The 18,192-nt window shown below is 35.7% G+C and overlaps 3 protein-coding genes and 1 pseudogene across 6 annotated transcripts; all 4 read left to right on the top strand.

Annotated features, from left to right (window-relative positions):
* Positions 1–513: 513 nt before the first annotated feature.
* Positions 514–1,428, top strand: LOC116130334 (annotated as a pseudogene).
* A 2,371-nt stretch (positions 1,429–3,799) lies between these two features.
* LOC116130369 (transcription factor ABORTED MICROSPORES-like) lies at positions 3,800–4,900 on the top strand. Its single transcript, XM_031416115.1, has 5 exons — positions 3,800–4,024; positions 4,116–4,172; positions 4,247–4,339; positions 4,426–4,602; positions 4,691–4,900. The coding sequence occupies exons 1-5, from the start codon at positions 3,800–3,802 to the stop codon at positions 4,898–4,900; spliced, it is 762 nt and encodes a 253-aa protein (XP_031271975.1).
* A 5,201-nt stretch (positions 4,901–10,101) lies between these two features.
* On the top strand, positions 10,102–11,828 carry LOC116130352 (UPF0481 protein At3g47200-like). Its single transcript, XM_031416101.1, has 2 exons — positions 10,102–10,149; positions 10,423–11,828. Exon 2 carries the CDS (start codon positions 10,439–10,441, stop codon positions 11,735–11,737), a length of 1,299 nt encoding a protein of 432 aa, XP_031271961.1. The 5' UTR covers positions 10,102–10,149; positions 10,423–10,438; the 3' UTR covers positions 11,738–11,828.
* A 1,019-nt stretch (positions 11,829–12,847) lies between these two features.
* LOC116130425 (putative UPF0481 protein At3g02645) lies at positions 12,848–17,678 on the top strand. 4 transcript variants are annotated; one of them, XM_031416180.1, is made up of 2 exons: positions 12,848–13,206; positions 13,550–15,936. In XM_031416180.1, exon 2 carries the CDS (start codon positions 13,553–13,555, stop codon positions 14,834–14,836), a length of 1,284 nt encoding a protein of 427 aa, XP_031272040.1. In that variant the 5' UTR covers positions 12,848–13,206; positions 13,550–13,552; the 3' UTR covers positions 14,837–15,936. The 4 variants fall into 4 exon arrangements, 2 of the variants coding, with proteins under 2 accessions (XP_031272040.1, XP_031272039.1); XM_031416179.1 differs by having other exon boundaries at positions 12,849–13,206; positions 13,519–15,936; XR_004128046.1 differs by lacking the exon at positions 12,848–13,206 and adding an exon at positions 17,602–17,678 and having other exon boundaries at positions 13,217–15,804.
* The last annotated feature ends 514 nt before the right edge of the window (positions 17,679–18,192 follow it).

The following is an 18,192-nucleotide window of genomic DNA, read 5'->3' as shown; positions in this document are numbered from 1 at the left end:
TTATTGCACTCTTTCTTCCTTACCAAGTTTTTGTCCCATTGGGATTTTCTTGGTGAAATTTTTAACGAGACAATAATTACTGTAATTTCTTATTTTATTTTTTAATAAACGAATAAATTTAATTTTTCTTATATTACAATTTTAATGTATTAATATCTGAAATGTTAACAAAACAAAATTGAATTGAATTGAATTATAAATTATTAATTATTTATTTGAAAAGTTAATTAAACATTTAAACTTAAAAAAAAAAAAATCAATAAAGGGGTTAACCCGGCCCGACCCGAGGGGTTAGGGTTGGCAGGCAGGTCAGGACCGATCCACCACTTTGTGTAACCTGTCGTGGGTTGGGTCGGGTCGGGTCGGGCTGGGCGGGTTGCCAGCTCTAGTGGGAATACGTTGGTGGCTCTATAAAAATGATGTCCACGTCCCACCTACCATTTCAACACCAAGTCATTTACACCACGTCGTTGACAAATTATTTATTTATTTATTTTTAATGTACTAAGCACATTAGGAAATGGAAGAGGCTAAAGGAGTGGTGAAGCACATTTTACTCGCTAGGTTCAAAGACGAGGTAAAATCAGAAGAAATTGATCAGCTCATCAAAGGCTATGCTAATCTTGTCAATCTCGTCGGACCCATAAAGTCTTTTCAATAGTAATATGATAACCACTCAATATGCGATCTTGTTTAGCTACTGTTTATATGGGTTATGCGGTTTCTGAGTTTTGGAAAATCCTGCTATAGTGTTTTTAATGGCGCCTTATTGAAAGATTAGAATACTCTTTCTGGGATTTAAAAGCATTGCACTTTACATTCTGTGAAGAATTTACCAAACCTCTGGTTATTTGTCTCTTAACCTTTTCATAAGCATGTTTTGATGCAAATCTTGAGTCCTGGTGGCTCATTGTAGTAGTCGTATTGCTGCCAGCCTGCCCTTATAGCTGTTTGACAAATTACGCTTATAATATAATTGTCTGGATCTACACAATTTCTGGAAAATTGCGATGTTTAAAACAATAACTTAGTGCGGTTTTGGTACCTGAGTTAAAAAATCTTGACCCTTTTGCCATTTTGTTATGTGTTGCAACAGGGGCAGGGATGTGAGTATTGAGAATCTGCATCAAGGTTTCGCTCATATCTTTGAATCTACCTTTGAGAGCACAGAGGGTGTTGCAGAGTATATAGCTCATCCTGCGCATGTTGAATTTGCAAACTTGTTCCTGTCCCATTTGGATAAAGTTCTAGTGATAGACTACAAACCTACTACTTTGCGTTCCTGAATTGTACTGGTAATGCATTCATAAACTGTCTTGCTTTTGTTATCCCTGGATATTAGGTCCATTATCTTGAATAAGATTGGAGAATCATATAAATGTAATGCTGATGATGGTGAAATACGTTGTGCTGTAAATCTAAATTTAAGAGAATAAATGGATACTCTCAAATTCTGTCTCTTTCTTTCCAATACAGCTTTTGGAATGTTTTTAGATTATCAATTGAACTATGTTGATGAAAGACATTGGTCATCTGGGCCCCTTATTATCCATGTGTTCAATCAGTATATGCTTGCTCTCCAAAGTTATTCATAATTAAGGCTGATGCTGATCCAATGTGTTGTTGAGATATTAACTTATTCTGGTGAACACATTGCGCAAAATCGTTACTGCCAAGTGAATGACTAGGTGAGTCTGCACATAATGTTAATAGAGAAAAAAAATATTTGAAGTTATTGACTGCAAACTGCTCTTAAAACTTTATTATATTAGAATTTTTGTTGAAATCCATACTTGATGGATACATCTGCCACTGTGACTCCAGCAATTGGTGTCTTGCTGAGGCTGTAAGAAAATATGAAAGTCACAAAGATGGATATGAGGGATGTATTTATGTGGATTTAAGTAAGACAGAATTCATTTGGAGTAATTTATTGATGATTTGATTTCATAGTTACTAATTTGTTAGAAACCATCATGTTTCAACGGGGTATAAGGTTAGCAATAACCAAAATAATACTACAAATGTTATTTAGGTCCTGGTTGCCCTTCAGGACTGAAGGATCCGCCGGGAGCCCTTTTAATTCATCATCACAATCGCCGGCTTCATCCATGGAAGCTGAAGCTGATAAATTGGCACCCATTGGATCACCAGTTCTCAAGTATTGTTGAGCATCATCAAGGTCACCAATGGCATTATCATAATGCTCAGAGCAAGTTCCGTATCTCTCCTTAAGTTTACTATTAGTTGCTTTTGGGACTAATGATTTGATTAGTTGAAGGGTTTTTGTAGCATTAGAACTTGCCAAGTCAATAGTGATTTTGGCTAGACCTGGAAGATCTGCAGTAGTTGCTCCAGGAATTTGATTAAGAACCCCCAAGCAGAAAGAAGGATTCTGTGTCTTGGAACAAATATCATTAATAACACCCTTTGTCACCTTCACATTTACCCTTGCTAATGAAGGTGCAACGAATAGCATCATCCCCAGTAGAATTGAAGCCTGAAAGAAGTAGCCTTTGAAAGAAGCCATTTTGTGCTTTTTGTTTCTTCTTAAAAGTGTTTGGAGAATTATGGCTACAGGGAGACCTTTATGTAATGGATCAAAAGGGAGTCTTCTTTGTAAGGGAAACGCACCTATATATATATGACAGATTTGCGTTTATGTCTTTAGATTATAGAAATACTATTATGCATTTAATAGTATTTCTATTTTTAGTACAGGAGCATTAATGCTTGGTAACATCTAAACCAAAATATGCATAGAATCATTGCTATTCATGGTAACATCTAAACAATCAAGCGAAAGTTACGAAACTGCCTCACATTTAAGTTTAAATCATTGCTATTCATGGTAACATCTAAACAATCAAGCGAAAGTTACGAAACTGCCTCACATTTAAGTTTAAATCATTGCTATTCATGGTAACATCTAAACCAAAATATGCACAGAATCATCTTAGTTTCAACAAGTAATCATCTATTATGAACCGAATATAAATATAGACTAATGTTATTTATGTCAAGATAATCTCAAATTTCACGTTCCAAGTGTCACCATACGTGGCATAGTTATATCATTTAATACGTCATCACCAAGGTTTTAAAACCTGGCCTGGGGTGAAACCCGACAAAGTGGTGGGGTCTCGAGTTGACCAGTTGAGCCAGTTTGACTGGTTGGTCAAACCGGTAACATCAACATGTATATCAAATTACACCACCGACGTCGACACAACCCATGCCAAATAGGGCCTATTTTCAACGTCGACAAGACACCTCATCACTACGAAAACTTTCCCCTAAGTCACCTGATCAAAACCAATCTCACCCTACCCTTGTTCGCCTCGCCAATTGCTAGCAACAGTGGGCTATTGCCACTGATTTATTTTTGTGATTTTCGGTCGTTTCACTTACCAGAAATCACCTTTGTCATCACCTTTCAACTCACAGGCATTTCTTCTTCAAAACCCCTAACATCTTAGCCACCAATTGTCTGTCGATCGTTGTCCTAATTTCTAAGGTTTGCCATGAACAATAAAATTGGTAATCCGGCCCGGTGAAGGCCCCAAGTCCCTGTTGAACCGTGTCGAGTTTTATATTTCATGATAATTTAGAATCACACCACTTGTCTGTCGATCGTTGTCCTAATTTCTAAGGTTTGCCATGAACAATAAAATTGGTAATCCGGCCCGGTGAAGGCCCCAATTCCCTGATAATTTTAGGTACCTGAAGATCCACATGTGATTGATTTTATCACAGCGTACGTGATGCAACATATCAATGGATGGCCACTACAAGCAACATGAATGCTAATTTCTCATCACCAGTTAATAATGTGCATTATAATGGACGGTCAGATTCAATCTCAGATTGCAGTGACCAGATTGATGATGAGGATGATGCCAAGTATCGGAGGAGAGCGGGGAAGGGACCTCAATCTAAAAATCTTGTAGCTAAGAGGAAAAGAAGAAAGAAGCTTAATGATAGGCTTTATGCTCTTCGAGTTTTGGTTCCTAAAATTTCAAAAGTAAATCATTCTTCTTTTTAATTTCATCTTATATCTTCTAACAGTAAATTGTATCAGTATTATAGAATGATTGGATGTTTGATGCTTTCAGATGGATAAAGCTTCAATCCTTGGTGACGCAATAGACTTTACAAAGGAGTTGCTAAAGGTAATAAAAAGAGCTTCAAGATGAACTGGAGGACCATTCAGATGAAAAGGGAGCCCCAACAATAATACTGCAAGCGTCAAACAGCTGCTTCAGGTAATGACAGTACACTTCCTAAAGTGCAGAATCAAGACCTAGGAATCACTAATGACAAGACACAACAAATGGAGGTAACGTACTCTAAAATCTAAACATAATATCTCCTTCCTCTCTCTAACTAGAATTTCAGTATGTCAATTTTATTGTACATTTGAAGGTGCAAGTTGAAGTGGCTCCATTAGATGGAAACGAGTTCTTTGTTAAAGTGTTTTGCGAACATAAGCCTGGTGGATTTGTAAAACTGATGGAAGCTTTGAATTCATTGGGTCTGGAAGTGACAAATGCAAATATAACCCATTTTAGGGGACTTGTTTCTAATGTGTTCAAAGTAAAGGTAAAATTATGAACACATTTTAGATACCAAAACTAAACTACTCTCTTAATATTAGTTATTCCAATTATTATGAACTTCTTGGTGGCAGAAAAAATGTAGCGAGATGGTTCGAGCTGATCATGTGAAGGATTCTTTGCTGGAGCTAACAAGAAACCCATCTAGAGTATGGCCTCATGAGATGACAAAAACTTCAGATTGCATCAATGGAGTGGATTATAATCCTCATCCTCCTCATCAGCATCACCAAGAGCACCACCTTCGCAATCACCGTATGAGTTTCCACCACCTTCACAAATAAAAGGATTATGGTAATGGTTAGAATAAGAGGGGCTACAGTGGAAAATGCTTCTGTTCGCAGGTTTATATTTGGTGATGGGGGCGGCCGTCGTGGTGGTGGTGGTGGTGGTGGTGGAGGGAATAGTTTCATTGATTTTATAACGGTTGTTGAGATTTGGGATGAAGCCATTGGTAATGAGAATTGGTGGAGAGAAGATGAAAAGTGAATGGAGGTGTAAATTTAAGGGTAAAATGAATGCTATGGAGCGAAAATATTTACAAGTTTCAGGTGGTTTAATAATTCAAATAATAAAATTTTAATTATCTATTTAAGAATGGATAACAAGTGTATCAAGTGAATTATATTTAATAACTGGCAAAGTGGCCCGGCCTAGTCCACCCACATAAAAATAAAACTTGCTTTGTGCGGTGCCGTATCGTGTGCAAAGGAACATCTTTCATCTTCTTCTCCATGTTCTCTTGTCAGTTCTCAGCATCTCTCTAATCAGTTTAGTTTAGAATTTGATCCTTTTTAATTTTAATTTTTTAGTTTAAAAGGTAGTTAAAGTCGACGCAATATGCTCTTGCCTTGTATATTATATAAAAGAGTAAATGACATATTCCCATATGAGGTTTGGCGAAATCCTAAGTTGGTATCTCTGGTTTCATTTATTCCAGATTTCCACCCTTAAGGTAATATTATTAGCAATTTTTAGGTTACAGAGGATGCAGTTACCATAATGCCCTTAACAAATAAATTACATTTTAACCCCTAAATTAGTACAATTATTATTTACTATTTTATTTTCAAATTACTTCAATAACACCCTTGGCGACTGTACACCCTCTCGATTTTTGCCCAATTTGGATTGTTTCCAACCGCGTTGAACCCCCTGGTCACCTCCATCACCTTCCCCATAGTCTACCGTCCAAAACCCCTTTGATTCTCAACTCATTGGCCCCTTCGATCGTCGGTGTCATTAGGTTTAGGATTTCCCTATTCTTCACATGATTTCGGTCGATTTTGGTAGTAAAAATCCAATTGGACACCACCACTGCAATCAATGTCTCCAACTGCACAAAACCCCTATGTCCCCACTAGAGTCGGCGATGGGCCGTGCTGGCCCACGACACGACACGAAAAAAGCATGGCACGATAAAAAAGCATGCCGTACGACGTGAATATATATGGGTCGTGTCATGGGCCTTAAAAAAGGCACATGGCTGGCACGGTACGACACGAAAAAAAAATTAAAAAATGTGTTGTTGATAAGGGTGGATAAAAAAACTTGGAAACCGAATCGGACCGAAAATCCAGTTTTTTTTTTTTTTTGGTTCAGTTCTATTATTAAAAAAACGAAAATCTGGTTCGGTTTCGGTTTTTGGAAAAATTAATTCTAGTTACCCGGAACCGGTTTTATGAACCGAATTTAAAAAAAAAAAATTATGTGGTTTACATTTTTTATTTTGCAATCCCTAACACTAATAGTCTAACTTGTCTAACACCCTAACACTACTCACTCAGTACTTAGTAATACTCATTCTCAGGTCTCACTGCTTCACTACTTAGGCACGCTGCAGGCTGCAACCGCACAATACTCAGTCTCAGATCATACCTCACTCACCTCAGTAAGTTTTGTATTCTCTCAGTCTCAGTGACTTAGTCTCTGTCTCTCACTCTCACTATCACTATCACTATCACTATCACTCTCACTCTCATTCTTTGTCTCTCACTCTCTCTCGGACTCTCACTGTCTCTTAGCTCTCAGATCTCTGTTCTCATATGGTCACGCCTTAGTCGGTAGCCGCCCAAATTTCTCACGTTGCTCACGCCACCGGTCTTTGCTCACACCACTGATCTTTAGCTCAACAGTCGATAGTCACCAGTCGTAGTCAGCCGTCGGTGGCTCACTACCATTGCCATCTGGGTTTCCCAAGTCCCTCACACGTGCCTATTGCATGCCTCAGCTGCAGTCACCGTCATCGCTCCAGTCTCCACGTCGTCGTCTGTTTCCGATGGGTGACCTCATCTTTGTCTCTTCTTCGGAAGCTGACTATTATGAGGCTGTGATGAAGGTTTCAAGCTTTGAGTAGGACTCTTTGAGACCCGTTTATTGGCGGGGAAACCCGGAGATAGCTCCTTGTTGCAGCCATTGAAATCCTCAAGGTTTCACTTTTAGAGCTGAATCTGAGCCCCCATTTATCTACCACTTGTTTTGTGTTTATTATTTTGCTTTCTGGTTTACTAAATTGAAATTGAAGCATTTTGGTTTTAACTCAGGCACTTTCCGATGTGAAATGGGTTTGGTGGAAATTTATAAGTGAATCAACATGTACATTTTTGTTAGAAGGTTATGAATATAAATACTTTTGAATTCTAGGAGATTTAAAATGTTTCTTGCTAGTTTAGTTAAGCTGAATCCTGAAGCTTCATGACAGCAAATGGTAAAATCTCTCTTTCTTTATAAGAATTATAAATAATGTCAAAATAAGGAAGAAAAATGGTTAGTCGTAGACCAAATTTAATGTTGATCAAATGCTCTATTTTATCTGACGTTATTGGGCCAAAAAACTTGGAAAAAAAAATCGGCAAAAGTGGACTGTGACCGAATTGGGCCGAAAAATGCAGCCCATCATAAATTTTAATTAACTGGTTTTAAAACCTCTTAACTGAACCGAATTTTCAATTCATTCATAATTGATTTTGAACCAAAACCGAAAAAAATTTCAAACCGAAAACCGGTTCGGTTCAAGCTACCGGTTAACCGGTTTTTTCCACCCCTAGTTATTGAAGATTTTAAGAATTTATAAATGAATGAAAATGAAGATGTATAATAATTCTTAATCCTAATTTCTATGTTTATATTTGTAATTTATAATTATAACTTATAAGTAATACAAAGTGTTGGAATTCATATTTCAATGTCTCATTATTTGATTATATTTCATAGTGATTGTACATTTTTTTAATTAATATAAATACAAAATGTCACTAAATATAAAATATAAACTATTTTTATAATAATTATTAATAATAAATCAAAATTACCATAATTTATAAATATTAAAATTAAATATTTTTACAAAGCACGTGGGTTGGCCCAAGGCACAGCTCACTATATATCGTGCCGTGCTATAGACCTTCAAATTTGGTAGGCCAGCACAGCACGACAGGCACAAATTTTTGTGGGCCTTGGCATGGTACAGCCCACGACACAAAGGGCCTTGAATTTTTAGGCATGGCATGGCCCACCGCCACCTCTAGTCCCCACCAACCGTTTAGTTGTCGTTCTTTGGTCGAAAGGTTCGTGTTTGTCACGTTTTCAGTGAAGTGGTGGACGACAAACGGTGAGTTATTGTGATTCGGAAGGTTAAGGGTTTTGTAGGGGGGATTCGAGGAGTTAAATGATGGTGGTGGTTGGGGTTGTAGCTGCTCAAAGTAGCTGAAAATTGACAAAAAATAGTCTCATGTTGTGGCTGTCATGGCCGACTATCGCGAGTGGTAAGGGTTTGTGAAGGGTAAGGTTTTGTTGAGGGGAGGATGAGGTTCGAATGGTGGTGACAAGGGTGATTTTGGGTGAAAGAATCGTTATAAAAGGGCAAAAAACACCAGGGGCGTGTCTACTAACGTCCACCAAAGCATTATTAGATGTGGCGATCTACTAACGTGTGTCACCTCCTGCAACACCAATTTACCCCTTCACCATTACATCACACACTTTTGTAAATCTAGCTTAGGGTTTGCAAATGAAACAGAAGAAAAACAGAGAAAAGTGTTTAATTTCGTATTTTCAATGATTCAATTCTTTCAAGCTACAGTAAAGAGCTACTTTACTCTTTATATACAGACACAAGAACGAAGAGTAAAGTGGTTTTAAGTAAAGTGTATTTTACAACTATCTTTACTGAAAGCAAAAACGACATCGTATTGCAGAATTACAATGTCCTCCTGCTATTTGAATTGTTTGCAGTTTTCGTCCTTTGACCAACATCCCCTCTCAAACTAGACATCTTCCTTCTGCTGCTTCAGCAATCTTTCTTCTACTAGCATTCCAAATTTATTGGTTCTTTTACCAACACTCCTTCTGAAACTAAAGTATTTGTCTGATACCTTTGTGCTCATATAACCCCTTTAGGTAACACACACTCAACTTCTTCAATTTCAGCTACTTAGTTACTCAGGATAAGTAGCTCAACTTCAGTTCCCCATATGCATTGTCAGTTTAAGATGAGCAGCTTTTCAGTGGCATAAAAAAAACATAATCCAGCTCATAGCTACTCTGTAATTTCAGCTTCACTAGTTTTAACTTCAACTGATCACTCAGTTTTAATTTCAACTGATCACTCTGCAGCAGCATATTTTCAGTTGCAAAAACAACAAGAAGAACATAATCCAACTCAAAAACTACTCTGCAATTTTTGTTTCACCAGTTTTAACTTCAACTGATCACTCTGCAGCAGCACATTTCCAGTTGCAAGAAAAACAACACCAATGCAAAAACAACTCTGCAATTCTAGTTTCAGCAATTTCAACTTTCAGTAGATCAACTCATCAGTGGCACATTTTCAGTAAAACAACACCAATGCAAAAACAACTCTGCAATTCTAGTTTCAGCAATTTCAACTTTCAGTAGATCAACTCATCAGTGGCACATTTTCAGTTCAACTAACTAACTTCAATTAATCAACACCAAGAATAAACCAACTAGCTCAAAACAATATCTCAACAACGCAACTTAACAACTCCTCAAAAAACAATATCTCAACTACTCAACTTAACAACTCCTATCTCAATCATACAGTTCAACCACAACCTCCAGTTTAACAACTCTACACCCAACTCTTCTCAATTCTGTAAACTATCTCAAAATCATCAAAAAAAATCTGCCACTACTACAAACCACCCATCTGTCACTACTGCCACAACTCTACACTCTACCATAATTCCTTCAAAAAAAAAAAAAAAAACATCTGTCACTTTCTGTACTACAGAACTAGTAGCACAGACACAGAAATCAGTAAATCAGTAAAATGACAGTTGAGACTCAGTACAGTATAGACTGCATTTTTCAACCATTTTTCAACAGCAGATTTCAACCACTTTCCAGGTGCATTTTGATCTTCTTCTGCATTACAGAAACAGATAAGAATCAGTACGTATTACAAGAAACTGCAACCACATTTAGTTTCTGCCTCAGCTCAGTAAATTGAGCAGCAGATAANGTCGACCAGACAAATATTTATTGATTGATATCCAGCAAAAATATTCAGGTTCAAATCCATTTGTTTCGTTATTTTACTTATATATGCGTGTTCTTATCATTTTGGTCTACAATAGTTAATATTGCTGATATATCTTATGTTTTATAAAAATTATCCAGGTTATTGGTTATGAGAGACTGCATAGTATCTTTATTTCTTTATTATTTGTGATATAAGAGAGTACTGCTTTTTAATTTAGGAGGAAATAGTTAAAAATAAGCAACCTCATGCACGAAAATGATTTTCATTTGAGGGTTGCATTTGTCTATTTATTGTTTGTAGGATTTATATTGGAACGATGAACAACTTACAGGAGATGAGTGCTCCCAGTAAAGTTGAGGATTTAGTTGAAGAGTTGCTAATTGACATTAAGGACTTGGAGCCTGAACCTGCTTTTGTTCAGTGCTGCATTTACAGGGTTCCTAAAAAGATTCGTTCTACAAATGAAAAATTCTACACTCCTCAGTTAATTTCAATAGGTCCTTTTCACTATGGTGACAAAAAATTAGCTGACATGGAAGAGAAAAAAAAGAGGTATATGAAACAATTTCTCCAAAGAATAACAAGCGACAATCGGGATAAAATTTTAACCTTCATCAAAGACAACGAACATAGAATTCGTAATTGTTATGCAGAGATATTTACCCTTGAAAGTCATAAGTTTGTAATGATGATTATGTATGATGCTATATTTATCATAGAACTCTTTGTGAGGAATAAATCCCGTCGTAATAGAGCAAGTGATTCATTGCTAGCTACAGCAGCAGGGAGACATACTTTATGCAAAGACTTGGAATTACTTGAAAATCAACTTCCATTCTTCGTTCTCGAGGAAATATATATGTTAGCTAATTTGTCTGGCCCTCAGACACCTACTTTCATGGAGCTTTCTTGTTCTTTCTTCAGCTTTTTTACAAACTTGAAATTGGCTACGTTACCCGGCAAGGTAGAAATCAAACATTTCTGCACTTGGAGAAGAATTACTCTACTGAAAGGCTACCCAAATTCTGTATTGGAATCAAAGGGCTGGATTAAAGATTTACCTTCTGCCGTGAAGTTGCATGAGTCAGGAGTGCATTTTAAGCGTGTTGATAGAGAATGCTTACTTGACATAAAATTTGCAACCGTGAAGCGGCTAATTCCATTCTTTAGAAAACATGAGTTGCAAATACCACGTTTGGAATTATACGACAACACCGAATTCCAACTTAGAAATATTATGGCTTTGGAGCAGTGTTGTTACACGTGGGATTCTCCAGTTTGCAATTACATTAAAATAATGGATTCTCTTATCAATACTGAGAAAGATGTTGATTTGCTTGTTGCAAAGGGGATTATTTCAAGTCAATTGGGGAACCACGCTTCAGTAGTACATATGTTCTACAAACTTAACAAAAATATCCATTTAAGTTTATCCTCTTCCTATAAATGTTGCGAGGATTTGAAAGCCCACTACAACAATCGCTGGAACAGAAGGAAGGCAACTTTGAGAAGTGTTTATTTCAGCAGTCCATGGAGAGGTGCAGGAAGTCTTGCAGCAATTGTACTCCTACTGTTCACTGTCATACAAACTGTATGTTCTATCATGCAGGTCTGATTTTGATTAGAACTCGTATTAGTTTTTAGTTTGAAGCTTGTTATGTTACTATTATATATGTTGCAATATATTTCTTGCCGGCTCTGTGTAATATATCTTCAGTTATATTTAATATTTGTGCATCTCTCAACATTTCATGAGAAAATTATCAGATGATCGGTTTGACATTAAGGTGAATTAAAATTACTTTTGTTCCTCAATTACGTTAAGATATCAAACACGCGTTTTAGATCACAAATTAATTAAACAAGTATGGAACCTCTATGACTTTACCATAACAATAAATTAATAGTAAAATGGATCAGTGTTCGTTAGATGGTATGCTCTAATTTTCCAAATAAGCATTCAGTTTAAAAACATAACTTAAGTCTTAGCAAGAAGTAATGTGTTAAAACCCAAACCAGGCAGTGACTTGATCAGGTGATCGGATCCTAGGTCAAGCAGTTGAATTGGTGGGACCGACGGATCAAACTGGTAATCTCATCATACTAACGTTAGCATGACATCATAAATAAAAAAATAATGGGTCTATTCTGTTGAGAGAAGTGCAAGCTGCACTCAAACTCAATCTCAGCAGAGAACTTTTCCATGATTGAAGCTGCCGTTAGTAAAAGAAACTGCCGTTAAGGCTTCTAAGCTACTGTTCATAACAGTTTCTCTCAAGTCTGCTACTGAAAACTGAAAAGACAGTAAATCCTGCGAACAGCAGCCTCTAAAGTTGTGTTTGTTTCTGGATAAATCAACGGCTTAGATGAGTAATCACATGGATTACTATTTTTTCTACCTATTAGAAGATTTTAGTCTATTGAACAAAGCAAGTTGACTTTTCTATCCCTAAACTGCAATCTCTTTTTCCTTATCTTTTGATCTCTCGAATCTCGATCCTGAGATTTTTCACTTCTTGTCAAAATCTTCATATATTCTTTACCTAATTAAAAATATCTCATAACAGACAACAGACAACAGCTTTCATCAGAATGCATTGATTTGTCAACGTTAGTCACATGGTTGCCCTTCTTTATCTGCTGCAGTGAGTGCGAATCACGCATTATTTCTGACAAATTTATAAGGGGCCCAAGGCCACCAAGAAGAGTTCGTTTCACAATTAATTATTGTTCATTTAAGACAACTTTATCCGAATATTATACTATATTCCATTAGGATATTATATTATATAACTTGGATTAAAGTCCAACTTGTTGGATTGGCAATTCAGCTTTTGGCAGCACGCCCAACAAAGGTGTTGGCAGCTACTATGCTTTTGGTAAATAAGAAATATCAAGAACAGGAGAGGAAGCATATTATGAAGGTGAAGATATATAGTGGAGGTTTCAAAGAGAGAGATACCATAAGTTTAAGTGACATATCTCTGTGATGAAGGAACTCGCTGTCTGCTGATATATTGTGACGAGGAATTCTGCTGCCATCGACCATACAAATATTTGTTGATTTCCAGCAAAAATATACAGGTTCAAATTCATTTGTTTCGTTACTTTAACTATATATGCGTGTTCTTATTATTTTTGTCTACCAAAAGTTAATATTGCTGATATATCTATGTTTTATAAAATTATTCTCATATTTCAAACAACAGAAGCCTGTGTATGCAAGTTATTGGTTATGAGAGATTGCATAGTATCTTTATTTCTTTATTATTTGTGATATAAGAGAGAATATTGCTTTTAATTTAGGAGGAAATAGTTAAAAATAAGCAACCTCATGCACGAAAATGATTTTCATTTGAGGGTTGCATTTATCTATTTAGTATTTATTGTTTGTAGGATTTATATTGGAACGATGAACAACTTACAGGAGATGAGTGCTCCAGTTAAAGTTGAGGATTTAGTTGAAGAGTTGCTAATTGACACTAAGGACTTGGAGCCTGAACCTGGCTTTTTTCAGTGTAGCATTTACAGGGTTCCCAAAAAGATTCGTTCTACAAATGAAAAATTCTACACTCCTCAGTTAATTTCAATAGGTCCTTTCCACCATGGTGACACAAAATTAGCTGACATGGAAGAGAAAAAAAAGAGGTATATGAAACAATTTCTCCAAAGAATAACAAGTGAGAAACGAGATAAAATCTTAACCTTCATCAAAGACAACGAACAAAAAATTCGTAATTGTTATGCGGAGATATTTCCCCTTGAAAGTCATAAGTTTGTAATGATGATTATGTATGACGCTATATTCATCATAGAACTTTTTGTAAAGAATAAATCCCGTCGTGATAGAGCAAGTGATGCATTGCTAGCTACAGCAGCAGGGAGACATACTTTATGCAAAGACTTGGAATTACTTGAAAATCAACTTCCATTCTTCGTTCTCGATGAAATATATATGTTAGTTAATTTTAATAGCCCTCAGGTACCAACTTTCATGGAGCTTTCTTGTTTGTTCTTCGGCTTTTTTAAAAACTTGAAATTGACTAGGTTACCCAGCAAGGTAGAAATCAAACATTTCTGCACTTGGAGAAGAATTACTCTACTGAAAGGCTACCCAAATTCTGTACTAGAATCGAAGGGATGGATTAAAGATTTACCTTCTGCCGTGAAGTTGCATGAGTCAGGAGTGCATTTTGAGCGTGTTGATAGAGAATGCTTACTTGACATCAAATTTGCATCCATAAAGCGGCTAATTCCATTCTTTAAAAAATATGAGGTGCAAATACCACGTTTGGAATTATATGAGAACACCGAATGCCAACTGAGAAATATTATAGCTTTGGAGCAGTGTCGTTACACGTGGGATTCTCCAGTTTGCAATTACATTAAAATAATGGATTCTCTTATCAATACTGAGAAAGACGTTGATTTGCTTGTTGCAAAGGGAATTATTTCAAATCAATTGGGGAACAACGCTTCAGTAATACGTATGTTCAACAAACTGAACGAAAACATCCATTTAAGTTTATCCTCTTCCTATAAATGTTGCGAGGATTTGAAAGCCCACTATAACAGTCGCTGGAACAAAAGGAAGGCAACTTTGAGAAGTGTTTATTTCAGCAATCCATGGAGAAGTGCAGGAACTGTTGCGGCAATTATACTCCTGTTGCTCACTGTCATACAAACCATATGTTCTATCATGCAGGTTGTCTGATTTTGATTAAAACTTGTATTAGTTTTTAGTTTGAAGCTTGTTATATTAATATTATATATGTTTGCAATATACTTCTTACTGGCCGTGTGTAATGTATCTTCAGTGATATCTAATATTTGTGTTTTTCTCAAAATTTCATGAGAAAATTATCGAGCGAGTCTAATCGGTTTGACATTAAGATAAATTAAAATCACCTCTGTTCCTCAACGCTACGGATGCAAGCTGCAGCAACTCTGTTCTCCAGCAAAGCTGCAGCAACAGCAACAGCTACTCCAGCAAGCTGCAGCTGCTCTGTTCTCCAGCAAAGCTGCAGCTACTCTGTTTTCTCTAGTTCATATTCAAAGTATTTGAAAGACTGTTCAACGGCATAAACTACACATTCCATTAAGTGGCGTTAACTCTCATTAGTGGGACGGTGCTCTTTTTCTTTATACTGTGGAAGTAAAAAAAAAATTCAACGATTTTCAGATCAAGGTACAAGGTCTCAGCTCTTTCTGCTACTGTTCTTGCTTGAAAAAACACTGATTCTACCGTCTGGAAATTGTTAATTTGTGTTTGTTGGGTAAATGTTGAATGGCCAAGGATTTTACTGTGATAAATCACATGGATTGCCACCTCAGATCTTTTTGTAACTATATAAACATTTTGTAAAAACCAGTTTCCGCAGTCAATGAAAAAGAGAAGTTCAGTTCTCTCTCACTCAAATTTTTCTGTTTGTTTTCTCTGGAAAGTTGTACACTTTCTGGTTTTTTTTCATTCGGTCCTAGGATTTCAACACATGGTTGACTAATCACCTATACGCGTAGGAAAAATTATTTCAGATTACAACGATGCCTTGTCTTGGGGAATATAACATTAGCCGAGGAACACTGTAACAAACTAACAATCCTTGGAACAAAACGATGGCGATTTTAAGAAGAGTTTATTTCAGCAATCTGTGGTGAGGCACCGAAACTCTTGCAGCAGTTGTACGTACTCCTTCTGCTTACTATCATACAAACCATATGTTCTATTTTACAAGTTGTGTGATTTATTGATACTTGTATTAGACCTGTACTAGTCTACTTTTGTAGTGTAATTTTGCTTCTGAATCTTCTATTCTGAATAATGTTTTTCCTTGTTTCTGATATTTCTAATAAAATTTGTAATAGTCCATGAATGGTACTTCAGCACCATCTTTCCTTCTCGTAGTTCTCAAGGATACTGATCAGTTGCTGTGAGTGTAGAGCTCAACAAGCGCACATACTGCTTCGTCTGTAATTTTGCTTTTGAATCATGGGCAGACCCAAGAAGGGCCCAGTGGGGCCCGCTGACCCCACTAAAAAAAATCCATTAATTTTGTTAAATTTTCTATTTTAATCCAATTATACTTGTGTTAAATAATAAATATTATAAGCTGACCCCACTGTTTTTATTAGAAATATATTAAATTAGTTATAATTCCACTCAATTTTTCTAAAATTATATTAAATTATTTGGAACTTTGACTCACCTACATTTTCGTTAAACTCGCCCCTATTAACATTAAACCCTGGTTACGCCCCTGTGATTAATAATTAATAAATAAAAAATAAAAACATCCGAAGTAGTCAAATAACCACCACCTATAGCAAGACCGCTGCTGGCACTTGATGAATAGAACTAGAAGACTGCGGTTATTGTATCAAATTACTGGGAAAATATATTTAATATTACAATGTTACTTGTATTTTATTGAAAAAAAAAAAAAGTTATCAATTAATATTACCCAGAAATAAATTGCTAGTTTGCAAAAAACTTTACAAGTAACAATAAAAAATTTTTATTATGAAATTGTATTCACATGCAAAATTTTGATTTGGATGTGGAATGTTTATTAAATAACAAATTTTCATTTATTTGTTTATTAATGTTGCCTCCATGCCCCAACAAGTCTTTTGGAATTTGGAATTTCCGATTTTTACTTTTTTTAGGGGTGTTCGAACTAGCTTGCTCTATACCTTAACCAATTCCTTGAGGCCTGTAGTTAATGGTCGAGTAATTCTCTACTGGTCATCCATATTAGGGATCGAGGGAGATCGAACTCAATATCTTTTAAGTAATACGTTCAAGAGTCCTAGTTCACCATTTGGCCACACAGGGGTTAATGTTACCTATTTCATATATTACAAATCTAATATTGAAATTCACTAAAGATTTTATACAGGCAGCTAAGGCGCCTTATCACTTTGTATGAAGAAATAATCTTCCCAAATCATTCGGTAGTCAGAATTTTTGTCAAGAAAGTAGTTATTAATCGGATCTTGAATTTTCAATGATTTGAGTTGTTGATCATATGACTTTGTTTATTTTACGTCGATGTTAGCATAGAGTCTTTCTTTAATCGTTCAATGCATCAGTTATCAATAGGAATTGTCTGCTACATTTGAACATAGGTATTTCTTTAATGGAAAATGATACAGTTACCGAAAAAGGGATACCAAAATCATGCACCGATAGACGTGACATCATCATGACCGTTGATTAATTATGAATTTTATTTTTGAAAAAAGCGGATGGTGCCACGTCTGTTCGATGCATGAATTCAGTATCCATTTTCGATATATGTAACATTGCTCTTCTTTAATTAGAAAATGTATTTATTAATTTTTCAATGCATTAATTAAATAGGAATTACCTACTACATTTGTAGTTTCTTACATGACTTTAGTTTACTATGACTTAAAGTCAATTAGTAAATATTAAAACCGAAAAGAGGAATGACATGATTATAAATATAATCTTAGATCAAGATCAACTAGTAAATACATAACACACATGATTATCGAAGGGAGAGGGAGATAGATAGTAGCACATCCCTGCGCCGGAGCCATGAAAATATTGGAGAGGAAGGTCTGGGAAACTGCTCCCTCAGTACCACAAAATTACTTCCTAATTTCAGGTTCAAATTATAATAATGTACCTTTTTCATTTATTATTATTATTATTGAATTGATCCATTAGTTATTCATACTCTTAATATGTTAATGATAATTGATAGGATTGCTTGAAATGTATAATATAATTTAATATCCCACTTAATTCTAGTTGATTTTATCTATTGGCTTTCTTAAATCTTTTGATTACCATACATGGAATGAAGATTCTTAGGAGTATTATGGGTGCGTTTGGTTTCCTATTTCTACCCATATTCTCAATCATATTCCCGAAATATTGTTTTGTGCATTATTTGAGAAATATTACCGTATTTTTTAATTACTTTTAAACCCCTTAAGTTTATTAATTTTATTAAATACACCCAGAAAAAAAGTTTAAAAATTAATAAAAACACCCCCACCAACCCATACTTGCTAGATTCCGGCAACCACCATTGGTGG

The sequence above is a fragment of the Pistacia vera genome, unplaced genomic scaffold, assembly GCF_008641045.1.
Source record: "Pistacia vera cultivar Batoury unplaced genomic scaffold, PisVer_v2 Contig22, whole genome shotgun sequence".
NCBI classification, from domain to species: Eukaryota; Viridiplantae; Streptophyta; class Magnoliopsida; order Sapindales; family Anacardiaceae; genus Pistacia; species Pistacia vera.
Note: the sequence above shows the minus strand (reverse complement) of the source record. Positions and strands in the feature narration are given on the sequence as shown.